The 14,454-nt window shown below is 45.8% G+C and overlaps 2 protein-coding genes across 2 annotated transcripts; both read right to left on the bottom strand.

Moving 5' to 3' along the window:
* Nucleotides 1-938: 938 nt before the first annotated feature.
* On the bottom strand, nucleotides 939-5,715 carry LOC131285999 (double-strand-break repair protein rad21 homolog). The gene is made up of 6 exons (XM_058314856.1): nucleotides 5,275-5,715; nucleotides 4,915-5,202; nucleotides 3,058-3,211; nucleotides 1,556-2,973; nucleotides 1,311-1,475; nucleotides 939-1,237 (listed from the first exon to the last, which is right to left on the bottom strand). The coding sequence occupies exons 1-6, from the start codon at nucleotides 5,530-5,532 to the stop codon at nucleotides 1,112-1,114; spliced, it is 2,409 nt and encodes an 802-aa protein (XP_058170839.1). The 5' UTR covers nucleotides 5,533-5,715; the 3' UTR covers nucleotides 939-1,111.
* A 5,424-nt stretch (nucleotides 5,716-11,139) lies between these two features.
* On the bottom strand, nucleotides 11,140-12,687 carry LOC131285046 (insulinoma-associated protein 1). The gene has a single exon (XM_058313907.1). The coding sequence runs from the start codon at nucleotides 12,685-12,687 to the stop codon at nucleotides 11,140-11,142; it is 1,548 nt and encodes a 515-aa protein (XP_058169890.1).
* Nucleotides 12,688-14,454: the final 1,767 nt, after the last annotated feature.

Below are 14,454 nucleotides of genomic sequence, written 5' to 3'. Positions count from 1 at the left end.
TACTTTTATGAACAGCCAGGAAAGTTGAATAAATCGACTAATTTCATATATTTTATCTACTGCACAAGCAGTTGAGGCGTTCGATATGTGTCCAGGGAGGAGGTTGCATATGAGAAAGACTCTTGACTTCTCGGAATACAATATTCGTGAGGCCAAAGGTCACAACTGGAACACCGTGATCCACAATTTTTCACGACCTACATCGTTTAAGAGATTGTTACAAACATATTTACACATATTGCGAATGTGTTTGTAAACCTTTTTTTTTACCGGATAAAACAATGGCGGTGAATTGCTTTGCACCGACCTCTCTTTTTATCGATCTTGGAGAAAATCAAAAGCGCGAAGTAGCTAAGGATTACTGTGAAACGTTGGACCAAAAAAGGGTTCCGCTTATCGGTTCCCACAATGTACGGATAGTAAGTGTTCCAAAATTAAATCATCTATTAAAAGTCATTGTACATAAAATATAAATTAGACTACACACAATTTACAATTAAAACCATAAGTTAAGTTAATCGGTAGATTTCGCACTGCTGTTGAGAGTAGAAGGAATCTTGCTAGAAATAAAACCAGCTCCTGCCTGCTTGAGCTAACTACAAACATAAAAACTTTACGACATACACGAAATACAGATATTTTGAGTTTGATGCGTGCGTCTACCAAAAACCTACGGGCGACAAAGTAAGGATTCTCTCCATTATGGGTCGTATACGAAATAAAATATTAAAAACAAATTGCTCACGATCGACCTTAAACTAACACGTAAAACGTAGCTAAGTTAAAACAGTTCTAACAATGGTCAACTACTTCTCTAAAACTGCTAGTTACAATGCGTACAATCGCCTAGGGTCGATTAAACACCGAGCGATTCCCGTGTAAGATCTTCTCACAACGGACGCGACACGAAACCTGCGCTAGCCATGTTATCGGGCCTAAAGCTGTACTGCTGCAACGGTTCGATTGAGTGATGTAAATATGTGTGTATATAAATGCTAACCGCCACTACAATGCTTCGTTCACTTGGAATCCATGCTAAATAGTTAATAACTGTACACCCAAATCGTTATCGTCCAATCCGATAATATCGCATCGCCGGATCCTTCGAACCTTACAGCTTAGGATTCTCAAACATTGGACCTCGTGTAACGGTGATGTCATCGTACGGTTGCTTCTGGGAGATTTCGAGCGCCTTAAACTTCTTCAGCACAAGCAGCGAGTAGAACTTTTGTGCGGCCTGTACAGAACCCAAAGAAATAAGAGTTGATTATCAGTTCCATACCGTATGATCTATGATTACGCCCAATAACCTGTTTCTTGTTGTTCCGATGCGTCATCTCAGACAGCATCATGTGGTCCGCTTTGATTAGCCGTGCTCTCACCGAAAGGAACATTTGTGCGGCTCGTTTGTTTAACACTCGTTCCTCGAACTGTTCAATTGTTTCGTCAACCTGCTGTTCCTCGTTTGGATGCGCCTGGCCGAGGGAATAGAAAAGTGATCAGTTGTGTGCCACCACACCGTACCAATATGCCTGGATGGCCATCCGCTACTTACCGCTCCAACCGACGGGGGGAATTCATAGTCTCCGTTCCAATCGTTAGCTATCTCCTCGGACGTGTTGCCATCGAAGCCCATGTTGGAGAACCCTTCCATACCGGGTTCGTTAAGGATGGAGGAAACTTGATCGGCCGGCAGGTTCGGAATCTGGTCGATATTTTCCAGCGACGCATGGTGCGGCGTCATTCCACCATGATCCAGGCCATGCGGTGTCATGCCGCCACCCAAATCGCCATGGTGCAAGCCGGCCGGCGTTAGTCCACCGTGATGTAGATCGCTTGGCGTAAGCCCACCGTGCGTAAGTCCGACCGGGGTTAACCCACCGCCACCGTGTGACAGTCCTGCCGGCGTTAATCCACCATGGTCGAGCTGACCGGGAGTCATCGGAATGTTCGGCATACCGGGCGTCGGTGGCATCTGGTGACTCGGACTCGCCAAATGGCTTAGGCCCGGTGTGGGAGGCGGTGGCATGAACGAGGAGGATGATTGCGTTGCATCGGCCGCCAGCCCGTCGTCACGCATCTCGATCGACACCGGAGTCGGTGGCGGCATTTCGCCGGCCACTGTACGCATCTGATCGGACGTCGACTGCTCCAGATAGCCAGCTGGTGTGGCCGGTGTCGCCGGTTGTTGTTCGAGTGGCTGCTTTCGCTTCTTGCCGCGTTTAGCAGCGGCCAACGGGGGCGATTCCGGCCGTTCGACGGCCAGTTCAACACCGAGCACATCGAACGGAGCTAAAACGGAAAAGTCCTCGATGCCGATCGACCGGGACGTGAGGTGACGTTGATAATTTTTAAACAGACAGCGCGCCGGAATGTCCCGCGAAGGAAGGGCAAACAGTTTCTCCACGCCACCGGTTTCCTTCCAGTACATTAGCCGCTTGGTCGGGGGAGCCAGATCCAGCGTCGTCACGATGTCGGACGTGTTGGCCAGCTGACTTTTCATCTCTTCGCCGGATATGTTCTTCACCTCGTCCACGATCAGTTTTCGTTTTCGTTTCGATTTGGTCGCACCCTTCAGCGCCGTCGCGTCAACCGGCGCTAGGGCAAAGCTTTCCTCCTCGTTGTTTAGCAGTGTTGTCTGGTCCGGTAGTCCGTCGTCATGCCCTATACCACCCACACCGTCATCTCCCTCGTGCGCCAACGCACGTCCCGATTCAGGCCCGGCCGAATCCTTACTCGTCCCCGGCTGTGGCTCACCGTCTTGCAATGTGTTATGGTGCATGGTTGGCGAAGGTGGCCGAGAGTTGTCTGAGCTCGGCGCAGGCGATGGTGCACCACCCATATCGAAGTGATCATCATCATCGTCATCCGACTCTTCCCCCTGGCGCTGCGTGACTGTTGAGGGAAGTTCCGGTTCCGGTGCTAGCGGAGCATCTGCGAAAATATCACCCTCAAATAACCCGGCGGCAGGTTCTGTTGAAAAGGTAAAAGAAAAAGACCTCATTTAGGGTACCACAGAGGAGAGCGCCAGCAACAACAACTACGTCAAACACTTACGCCCACCAAAGTCTTCGTCACCGAAGTTATCGTCATCTCCGTGGGGATGATGGGGGTCAATAGAGTCTAGCAGCGAACGTGACGTGCCCGGCATCGGTTCCTTATCATGCTCCAAATCGGGTGGCCGTGTTACGGTGTCGGTAAATAAATCATCCTGTACAACGAAAGAAGGCAATGGAAACACTTGTCAATAATAACAAATCAACAGGAAGATTGATACATATCAATTGTAAAAGTATACGTAACATAAACTATGCGAACTTCTAAGCGAATGAGACAAATTTTAAACATTGCAAAAATAATTAAACGAACAAACGAGGCCTGGTTGGTTTTTTTATATTGATTGTTTGTAGCAACCAAACGGTAACCATCTTCAAACTAGTACCAATAGACACGAGATGCGCTCTTTATGCCGCTAACATCATTGATATTTAAATTAGATTCGAATCACAGTGAAAACACTAACAAGTTTTAGAACCGTTATCTTTCAGTGGGGGAATTTCACATCTGAGTAAAGGAAGACATACATAAGACGGTTGAGGGACCGATTGGGAAAAATAAGCGAACCGTACAAAAACACTAATTGAATTGGAGTTAACTTATTGACATGATTAGGATTAGTGAAACCTACAAAGGGAAGTTAAGGAAACATTGTTTTAATAGAAATGCGAATTAGAGAAGAGCATTGCAAACAAAAATCGAAAAAAATTTAAGCAACCGTGAAACCAAAATCCCGAATAGAGGAAACAAGACTTTGCTAGTCGGTATGAAAGTGGCCACACCTGCATGTGCAATTCTTTAATCCATTTTTTTACGTCCTCCTATTGCAACATCTATGCTCTGGCAGCTCTTCATAACTTTCATGCCCGACCAAACAAAAACAAACAAAAATCCAACGAATTCCGACTGCCGGCTTGCCTTACTTACTAGATAATCGTTCCAGCGACCTTCGGTACCGTTTTGCGAGGCCGTAGTGGAACCACCACCACCACCGTCACCAGCCCCATCTGGATGAGACGCGTGCGTAGGTGAGCCGGGCAGGCTGGCAGGCAGTCGTTCACTTCCAGCAGTGACAGGCTCCTGCTGCCCAACCTCGACCGGCTCGGTTGGTTCCGTGCCATCGTAATGCCGGCGTCGCCGTCGTCGGTGCTGCCGCTCATCCTGGTATGCATCAGTCAGCTCGTGCCGCTGCGCTTGCATGACCCAGCCACCGGAATCACAGTCAACAGTCCGAGTCAACGACCGAGAAGGGAATCGACGCCGGACGGAGGGCCGTGTTTTGTGTCGCCGTCGTTTTGAAAAAGCAAAACGTTAGCAGAACGTGGGAGAGGGAGCAATTCTTTATTTTCTGTGCAGCTCTTGTGCCCGTCCAGCCGAACTCACTCAACATAATTGCAACAACCAAAGTTAACTGATCGTACAGGCCAAAGTGTACCGGAGAAAGGAAGCAACAAAACAAACCATAAATAAGTGCCACACAAGTGGCAGCAACACAAAACTTCATACCACGAAAAAGGTGAAGTGTATCTCCGACCACCCGCAACCATTAACGTTCGAATTATTTTCTTTACCAAAAAAACGCCCTACAATTTGGAAAACCTGGCGCAAACAACTCATAATTTGTAGCCAAACAAAACTGCAACTATCGACAACGATAACCTTCACCTTCTTTGTGCAATATTCTGGCGCGCCCTAGCACAGATCGGGATAAATTTTGGACCGAAACCAATGCATAAATATTACAAACCAAATTAAGTGTGAGCCCAAGCCATCGTTTGTACCGTCTTCTCCATACAATAATGCATACGAAAGTTTCTCGCTTTTCTCCCCATCACGCATCGTAAGTTGAAGCCTCACCTCCATCTGATCATCCATTCGGTCGCGAACCATATCCGGCGTGTCGTCGAAGCCCATGTCCCCGAATCCATCGTCGTGTATGTTCAGCGGAAGCGTCCCATAGTCCTCTCGCATCGTGATTTCGTCCGCTCGGGACTGATTGATGGAGAAGTGCGCCTCGATGTCAACATCGTTGAGCTCCGGGAGTGGGGTGTCGAAATCGTGGAATACCTCCGGAAGGGTGATTGCATTGACAGCCGCCTCTCTGTGTTCTTCCGGCAGATCGACCATGCCGGGCCGGAACGCCATCTAAAAGACAAATCCATGAATCGTTTAAGACACCCTCGACATCGTGACAACCAACTCCACCGAGTAGCTTACCTTAATCTTGACGAACGCCTCATTACAATCCGCTAGTAAATATTTTGCCTTCCGAGCGTAAATTCGTACCACGCCGAGCAGCAAATGGCCGGAGGTACGCAGGGCAAGCTTCACCTTCGGTTGCATGATGCCATCCACGCTCTGCTCGATGTTCGTCTCAAAGACGTGCGCTTTCGTAATTTTTTTATCCCAGTGTGCCGCCAACCAGATACGGGCCAGGGGGCCCTTCTTGGCCAACACGATATGCGCGTAAAACATGATGCCTGATTGTTTTCCGATCCACTCGCACTAAATGTCTGAACGGGTTTACCCTAATCTCCAAATGCACAGCAATAAACGATGACGATGAATGCAGCTAAATTGCTTCTCCATTGACCACATTGGTCTTCCGAGAGAAAGTAAATAAACCACTACAGCAGATTACAAACAGCTACCGTGCGTTGTTTTCGTTCTATTTAAATGGCATTTCACAATCAAAACAGCGTTAACTACATCCTGGATTTATGAGCATGATGTTTTGAAGTACTTTGGTATATCGCAAATACTGAAGGCAGCCAGTGCCTCAATAAGCGCCACAAACTCAATATTCATTTCCAACAGCCGATGCCAGCGGCCGGTTACCGTTAAAAATCTTGGACGTACCAAACTAAGCTTTTCGTTAAATACCTTTGTAAACGATTTAAAAAAAATCCCAATCGTACGTCACTAACACACTGTCAATACAGCAGTTGCTACACACACCACCACTCCCTGTCTGTCTGTCGAACACGCACACTACTCTGACACACTGTCGATGAAAAACCGCAGTTTTCAACGAAAGCAAACTTTCTTCCGCGGGTAATGACGCCGAAGGTTTTATACAATTCTAATCGATTTCACCACTATTTCGCACTCAAATGATTCGGGTTTCACATAATCCTTGCTGCAGACAACTGAAACATTCGTTTTTGATGCATAACTCACTTCATTTCACCAGCGCCCCTTTAATTAGGCCAATTGGCGCCTCGACCGAGCGTATCGCACGTTACACGGACTTTTTCCATATAGCTGCTGGTTGCCCAGAGATTAAAACACTTGCTACGTGATCTTTGGCCGCAGATTCATACTTTTTAACTTATTTCGCGCGTATTTTAATCCTAGAAATGTATGTTTTTCTGTTTTTCTCGCTTGTGCCTGACGCTGTGCGTCAGCAACAACTATCGAACGCTCAAGGTGGGTTATACCTTAGAGGTGAGCTCAAAAGTCTCGTCGTGGCAGCCATATTGAAATTGAATTTTGACAGTCGTTCCTAGTTGGGTTTACCAATAAAAACACACTGCAACGATGCGTTTCAGAGTTCGTTTAAACGATTACTCTTACTGTTAAATTACCTTATCTGACTACGATAATCTGATGGCCATTGCAAGGCAATCGGGTGCTACCGTTTGATTGTTTCCATCGATGGATGATGGGTCCCATGCATGATTGATCTCCAATCTCCTATTGAAATAACAACAACTTTTAAAAAAAACAACAGCCGAGATATTGGATACATAACTAAAACTACGATGATTTTAGTTAAAAATCACCGCAAACAAAAAACCTCCTCATTTTTGTATGGGCCGTAGTGGGCCGAAAGCAATACGGCCAGGCCGTTCCTGCTGAAAAAAAAAAAAAAAATGAGGAGTTTTTTTATTCGCGCTGAGCAATTTTGAGGGAAACCGTTAGGAATTGTCCAGCGGCTATGTAAGAAAATTGACAGTTCAATTCCATCGGATCGATTCAATCGAAGTCCAAGCTAAGGCTGAATATGTGAAATAGCTAATTTGTTAATAGTTTTCCAGTGCCTCGACCAATTTTATCAATAGAGCCCTAAAATGGAAGGTCTTTTGAAGACAAACATTTTGATGCTTTAAAGTTTCTTCCTCAATTCGAACTCGCATGTAGACAACTGCACCTACTGGTCGACCCGGAGTCGTTGCACCTACGGGTCGACCTGAACCAACGGGTCGAACTCGCTTATGGATAGCTGCATCCACGGGACGACCCGGACCGCGTGACTACATTAGGCGTACCATACCAAAAAACTGGTGCGGCCCAGGTGGTAAAAACCGTTTTTTCTCTCTTTCTAGCGCACCATCGGCTCTGGTACGCTGTCACTCGACCGTACCAAGTTTTTGGTATGGTACGCCTAATGTGGTCACGCGGGGAGTCGTTGAAATCGGGAATACGACCCGAACCGCTCCGGGTCGCTTACGGATCGTTCCGACCCGATAGGTTCGGGTCGACCCGCTCATCACTATCACCTAGAAAACCGGGTCACGTACTCATTTGAATTGTGAGCACCAATACATCCGCATTCGTGTATAGACCGGGAAAAACCGGTTTATCGGTTCAAGTAATCGAACTCGAATAAAATCCAGCAACACTGTTTTGTGGCGTGATTTAAAAAACACGTTAGATTGTGCAACTCCCCGTTTCTAACATTCTATGAAACCAACATGATTCCGGAAATAGTATTTTCGACGCGTGCTAGAACAACACCCTTAAATTCTATGCGTTCTTTCAGTTTACTAACTATGAGTTCTTGGTTATGTTCAATATCTAGTTTATATATTACCTTCGTTGAAGATTTTTCACGATACGTGGCATAAAAATAACAACACGCTGAACGAAATAGCCTAGCCATGTTGCATGTAAGTAGATAGTTGCGTAAAATATTTAATTAATATATTATAATACAGATTATGAGACACTGAAAAATGCAAACTCCTATACAAAGTGGCCTTTACAAAAGTATTGTCGTTTTAGTCAAATTAATGAAAACGAAACTTCATATGACGGCAGTAATGAGTATTAACCGTGATTCTTAATAAACGATCATGGATAGTTTTAAAAGACATAACAGTAGCAATACTTATGCTGGCTGTAGACGTCACATAATCTGTGCAGATCTTTGACGTCTACAGCTTTCCTTTGTGCTCTCATCGCCTTCGTCTGTCATCAACATCCCTTCAGATATCCCGAATGTCTCGAGGGATGTTGGAAAGGGCAAAGGAAAAGCTGTAGTCGTCAAACATCTGTACAGATGAATATGTAACGTCTACTCCCAGCTTTACATTGTATTTATCCAAGATTTAATTTACAATTGTGCAATTCTTCATTCGATTCAATCACTCCAACACTTCGTGGTGTCTAATTACCGTGGACTGAATTTGAATTCATTTCCAGATCAAAGGGTGTTTAACGATACAATTATCGAATTCAACCGTATGAGTCATTCGAACACATGTTTTCAACACACCATGAGCACGGAGATGTTTCACTTCAAATATTTAAACTAACAGTTTACATCAAGCATATCACATCATAAGAATTTCGGATTGGCGTGGAAATAACAGATTATTTGTCGATTTTTTTGCTTGCTTTATTTTTTACCAAAAACTATTAAATAATTGTGAAGAAATTGCTTAAACTAACTATAAAATAATGACGTTCTTACATTCGTAGTGAGTCTTAAACACAAGTAGCCTTTGACGGCATTACGTCCGGTGCTGAACTTATTTGAAGCTTACTTAAAGAAAACTACAGTGAATTGATGATATAAATGACGAAAAAGTGCTTTAAGAAGTAACTTGTTTACAGCAAGAGGATTTGTTTTTTTTTTTTGTAAAACTTACTTGTCTAATATCACATGGTTTTATTTATTCAAAAACCCCCACCACTTTTGTGCTCTGCTTTATACTGTCGTATTTTTTCTGATATATGAGAGACATTTTTAATTTTCATCTTATGCAAAATATCGATTTTCATCACTGTTAAATGTATTCAAGCCCCTAACAACATCCTCAACACGATATTTTAAACGATTGTTCTCCTTGTGTATCCTCTAAACTGTGGTGTGATTGTTCCGTTTGCTTATGATTAATCGTTTCTTTGGTAGGCAACTTTATCTTGCTGAGCTTAGCGATGTTCAACCGTGAATGAGTAAATCGAATTGAATAAATATTGATTGATAAATAAAGGGAATAAATACGTGAATAAATAATGTAATATAAACACTCATAAGTTATATTAGGTGGTACGGGATTAAAAAATAATTATAATTTTATCTTTGGTAGTTTGGATTTGTGTCGAATTACCGATAGTATTGACTAGACCTAGACTAGAACGGTCATTTAACGTTTTCACGAACCGAAATTAATTTATGAGATCATACGAAAGCTGCTAGCAGTACTGTATAAATATGACTAGTGGTTCTCAAGGACTAGACGATCATTTAAGATTGCAGACTGGATGAGAATGATAAATGATGATCATTAGCGATTGGAGACTAGACGACAATGAAAGAAAAATCTAAAAGTAAGGTAAGTCAGCTGACTAGAATATCTGTGGCATTAAATTAGAATGACTAGCAATCTTTGGTATACGAGCCTGACTAGAACTAAGACTTATTACGATGTAGAAAATATTAGATCTGTTTTAAACAATTATTATTATTCGGGCTTAAATACACTTATTTGGTACGCATTATGGTTGCAATTTTGTAAATACTTCTTTACGTAGAATCCTTTCCACAGCACATCGGTTTGTACCAATGCTGGAAGGTGATCTTATTTAACATGGCACTGCTATACGCACGATTGCAAAAGCTTCTCCCGAACCTGCTACTCAGTTTTAATGCTATGCTCCATACGAACGATGGACATGCTTTTGCGAGAAAATTAGGTTAACATTAAAACAGAACCAAAAACGTATACTGATCGTAATGCACTTTTCTTTACTAAGACAAAAGAAAAGTATGACGAATACTACACTAAATCTCACTCGACTGTCGTATCCAGAATGCTCGTTTTGTGTTTACATCGAAACGAGAAACACTAGTTTATACAATGTCTGAGACCGAGCATGTGGATGAACAAACTGAAATCTTTGGTGGCCGTTTAAGTGTGACTCAAAACACTGCATGGATATGTGCATGTGAACTAATAAACCCTTACCCTCCCTAAAACACCTGTTTGCAGAACTAAACCTAACTATACATAAATGACTAGATGGTGACTCATCTTTGGGGGGTGAGGTTTAAAGATTTTGCAAATCTGAAAACCTCGAATGTACAAGAAGTATGACTGGAGGACGGAAGTTCCTGATTTTGTTTTCCGTTTTATTAAGCATTAACTTTAGAATATTTTTAAAGATAATTTGAAATGACATAATGATTCAAGCATGAAATTGATCGTGTGAAATGAGTGAGAAAAAGTTCATTAAATCAATCAACCAGAATGTATTAGTTGCTAGGAGATAGTTGATTTTTTACGAGAAAGCTTCAAAATATTAAAAAAAACTCAATTGTGGAACATCCGTCAAAAATGAACTTAAATCCCTAGGACTAGAATATCGTTGAAGCTTTGCTTCTTGTGCAGGTGACTAGCAATGCTCGTTCTTGTTAAAATAAATACTACCACTTACGTTATCACTATCAGTCTAAGCTAAGATTAACGCACAGTGGAACACTTGGCCAGTAGTTCCAGCTTTTCCTAACTAATCCTTTGGTATGGCGCTGCAGAATCGGGCTTGAACGATGTAAGAATGTACAGAAAAGGGCATTGGAAATGCCGGATCGATCGCACGATAAGTACGTTGGGAACGGGGAACTATAACTAACGATTGCTTCATTACACGGTTGAACATCACTAGGCTTGTTGTGTACGGGTTTTCTTGTGAATCTTAAGCACTTAGAAATCGTCATTCGAAACCGTTTAGTTTTAGACCTATTTGCTCACCCTTGGTTGGTAAATACAAGAACACACACGGGTTACACGGTTTGAAAAAAAATCAAGAAACACTTAACTATCAAACGATACGGAGCTTAAATATTAGGCTTACCTACACAACCAGCGCCGTCGTGTGGCGAATGACGGATGGGCCATTCCGGAGGCCCGCAAGGGCGGCCGCCGCCAGATTCTCCTCCTCGGTGAACCGGTCGCAGTATGACGACCGGTATTGGCGCTGCATTTCGTCCTCCTCGTCCTCATCGCGGTAGTCCTCGTTGATAACAAGCGTGCGCTCCTCACAATCACTGTCCGGTTCGTCGTACTGATCCGGAGCAGCACTACCACGCCCCGAGGAGGACACGACCGATGGAGGCGATGGACCGTAGTACGCGCCGGTTGACGGCGTCTCGTGATGGCCGCTGGCCGGTGAACCAATTCCAGTGGTCGTGAACGTGAACACGGTAAGTGGTGGAGGTTCGGTTCTTGCTTCGCTTTCGACAGTCGGTTCGTACTTCTCGCTGCTGGCCGATTGGTTGGATTGGTAGGAGTTGTTCGAGTGATTCGAGTCTTCACTGCGGTACTGGTCGACGCTTCTACTCGGACTAGGTGCTGCTTTTGGTTCTGATTTGGCCGCCTTGCTGTGCTGCCGATTATGCGTTTGCTGGTGCTTCTTGAGGTACGCCGGACGTTTGAAGGTTTTGTCACACTGGTCGCAACGGTACTTCCCGCCTGCAGCACCTGCGTCCGCCTCGCTCGACACCGTCTGCTCCCCTTTGGCACCCTTTTTGCCGACCTGATCGCGTGGTTTATGCCAACGCCGGTGCGATGCCAAGTTAGCCGGGCAGTTGAACCGTTTGCCGCACTCCGGACAGCGGTACTCCAGCAGCACGATGCAGGAACATCGGTGTTGCGCCAGCCCGAACGCATCTTCGAACTCCTGCCGGCACAGCTTGCAGTTGTAGCCTCCGATCACGTTCGGGATGGCGGCCAGTTCCGCCCGCACCTCGTCCGACACCTCGACCAGATTGAACTGCGGATCGATGTCACCAGATTCACGCGGCGAGTCGCCACTGAGCGCTTCCTCCAGCGAGATAATGATCGTGCCCGACACGGGCGAAGAGTTTTCCTCGTCGAACTTTAGCTTCCGGATGGCCTTGGCTCGGCGTTCCTTCGCCCCACCGGACGGGGCCGGTACGGCAGGGGGGTTTTTCGCGCTCTTTGGAGGCCCTTGCGTGGCGCCACTCTTCCCCCCGATGGGTTTCGCCGGTGTCGCTAGCTCCTTGCTCCTGTCCTCCGCAACCGGCGCAGGAGGAGGCGCGCTAGGAACATCACACTTTATCCGCTTGGCCACCGGTTCGTCGGCCTTGGGGAAATTGAACAGATTGTCTTCGCGGTAGCGTTTTTTAAGCGGTGACGGCGTCGCCGGAGGTGTTATTGGTGCCGGTGTGACCACCGCTGCCGTCACTTGGCGCACCGTCAAATCCAACGGACTGTCACCGAAGCCAGTAGCGAGGGTGGTTGTGGTGGTGGTGCTGCTGCTGGGGGGCTGAGTCTCTGCATACTGAAGCTTGTACGAGGGCGGCAAGCTGGCCACCGTCGTCAGGAGACCAATCGAGGACACCAGGCGGGATTGTGGTGGTGGTGGGGCGATTGTTGCCATCCTTGCATGTCACACCGGGTGCGTTCCAACAACGTTCTTAAACTGGCTCCAAACACACATCAACGCCCGGCCGCTGGGATATGAATCATTCAACTTCACTACAAACGGCACACAAACAGAGTAACGCAATGTCCAACGGAAAACTGCCGGCTATTAAAAGTACTATTTACAAACGATTTGGGGCACGCCACGCTCACACTCGGCACTCAGCACGGAAATACTACTGGGAACGTCGTGCACCAAGGTGCACGGTTTGTTTGTTGGCGTCGTGATGTGAAATGGGTACGATATGACCTCGGCCGTGGCCAGGCACAGAATGATCCTCTATCGGGAAGATCCTGTCCATTTTATATGCTGCAAGCGAAGCCCTTGTACAACAAAAACATACACACTCAAACGCATTGGTGCGTTATGTACCATCGCACCCCCGGAGGAAAATCAGGCAACCCTCGGGGTGCAAGGATATGCCCGGAGAGAGACACGATCGTCAACCGGCTTTTACGAACCAACACACACATACCCGACCGAGCCTACCGGAAGAGAGCCGGATAAAGAGAGTCCCCTGGTACATAAGGACCACTCCGCTGCGCATGCCCCCTGCGGTGCGTCGGTTTCCCCTCTTTGTGGTACCGGCACGCACACCATCACTCTCGTCGGGATGTAAACACGGTGCGCCCGATCATGTCCCTTCCTCCCGACGTTCCATCCTACCACGAGACAGTACGGCACGCGACTCCCGGCATCACAATGAACGGTGAGCACGTGCGACAGCGGCGTCTATTTTTCTTCCACTTTTTGGGTGCGTTTTCTCTCCTTCATACCCTCCTTCCTAACTCCGCGTGTTCGTCCTTCCACGGCTCGTTCGCTAATTCTCTTTCATCCACTGCTTCGCATCCCTCCTGGAAAACGATTCAACTCATCAGGCACGGTTCGATTCCAGTTCCGTAATATGGACTTTTTTTTATTTTACTTCTTCACTTTCCACTCGGTGGATGGGTTTTCACTGCACACGGGCGGCCGCCAATGTTTTTCCTGCCACCACCGATAGGGCGTTGGTGATTCATGCCTGAACATTGTTTTTCCCTGTATGATGCAGTTTTGCTTCATCCCTCTTTTATACTGCTCACAATTTTATATTCCCGTTTGCGTGGTCTCTCTCTCTCTCCTTCTCGCTTGTTTTCTTATATATTTCTTTTTTAATTTATCCATTGTCCTAGCGTTCGAATCCATCCACCCCAGGGGGGGGGGGGGTGTGTGTTCAAGTTTTGTCTTCTGTCTATCATGTTTAATTTTCTTTGCTACCAAAAAGGGGTTTTCCCCAGTTTCATCGTCCATAAGCGGGACGGGGTTTGGACGATCCTTACCGATCGCACCGGTTCTCTCTCGATGGTTGTTAATTATGATTAGGTTTTTTTACTGTCTTCTGTTATGTACCCGTGCGCGTTGGGTTTCGTTGGTAGGTTATTTCTTAGTTTTTTTTTCAAATATCCTTCGCATATCCTTTTTTCCGCTCGCTAATACTTTGTTGTCCGTAAGAGTCGGCAAAGCGTCAAAGTAGATGGAAATGAATACGCAAACGCAATCGCACTATCACCGAGCTACGATCTATACCCTCTTCGGTTCGATGCACGAGGCGGAAATGGTAGTGGCCGCGAAGCCAGGGGGATACAGGAGATTTATTTTCTAGGTTACGCTATATGGTAGATTGTCCCTTTTGGTATCGCTATTTTTCTTTTTGCTGCTCGGTCCCTCTCTTGTGGTTCCTGC

Source organism: Anopheles ziemanni, chromosome 3, assembly GCF_943734765.1.
Source record: "Anopheles ziemanni chromosome 3, idAnoZiCoDA_A2_x.2, whole genome shotgun sequence".
Taxonomy (NCBI): domain Eukaryota; kingdom Metazoa; phylum Arthropoda; class Insecta; order Diptera; family Culicidae; genus Anopheles; species Anopheles ziemanni.
Note: the sequence above shows the minus strand (reverse complement) of the source record. Positions and strands in the feature narration are given on the sequence as shown.

Coding starts and splice junctions, on each gene's coding strand:
- LOC131285999 (XM_058314856.1), bottom strand. CDS start 5,532: ATGTTTTACGCGCATATCGTGTTGGCCAAGAAGGGCCCCCTGGCCCGT. Junction 5,203..5,274: donor AGGCGTTCGTCAAGATTAAG/GTAAGCTACTCG, acceptor TTTGTCTTTTAG/ATGGCGTTCCGGCCCGGCAT. Junction 1,476..1,555: donor TCCCCCCGTCGGTTGGAGCG/GTAAGTAGCGGA, acceptor TCCCTCGGCCAG/GCGCATCCAAACGAGGAACA.
- LOC131285046 (XM_058313907.1), bottom strand. CDS start 12,687: ATGGCAACAATCGCCCCACCACCACCACAATCCCGCCTGGTGTCCTCG.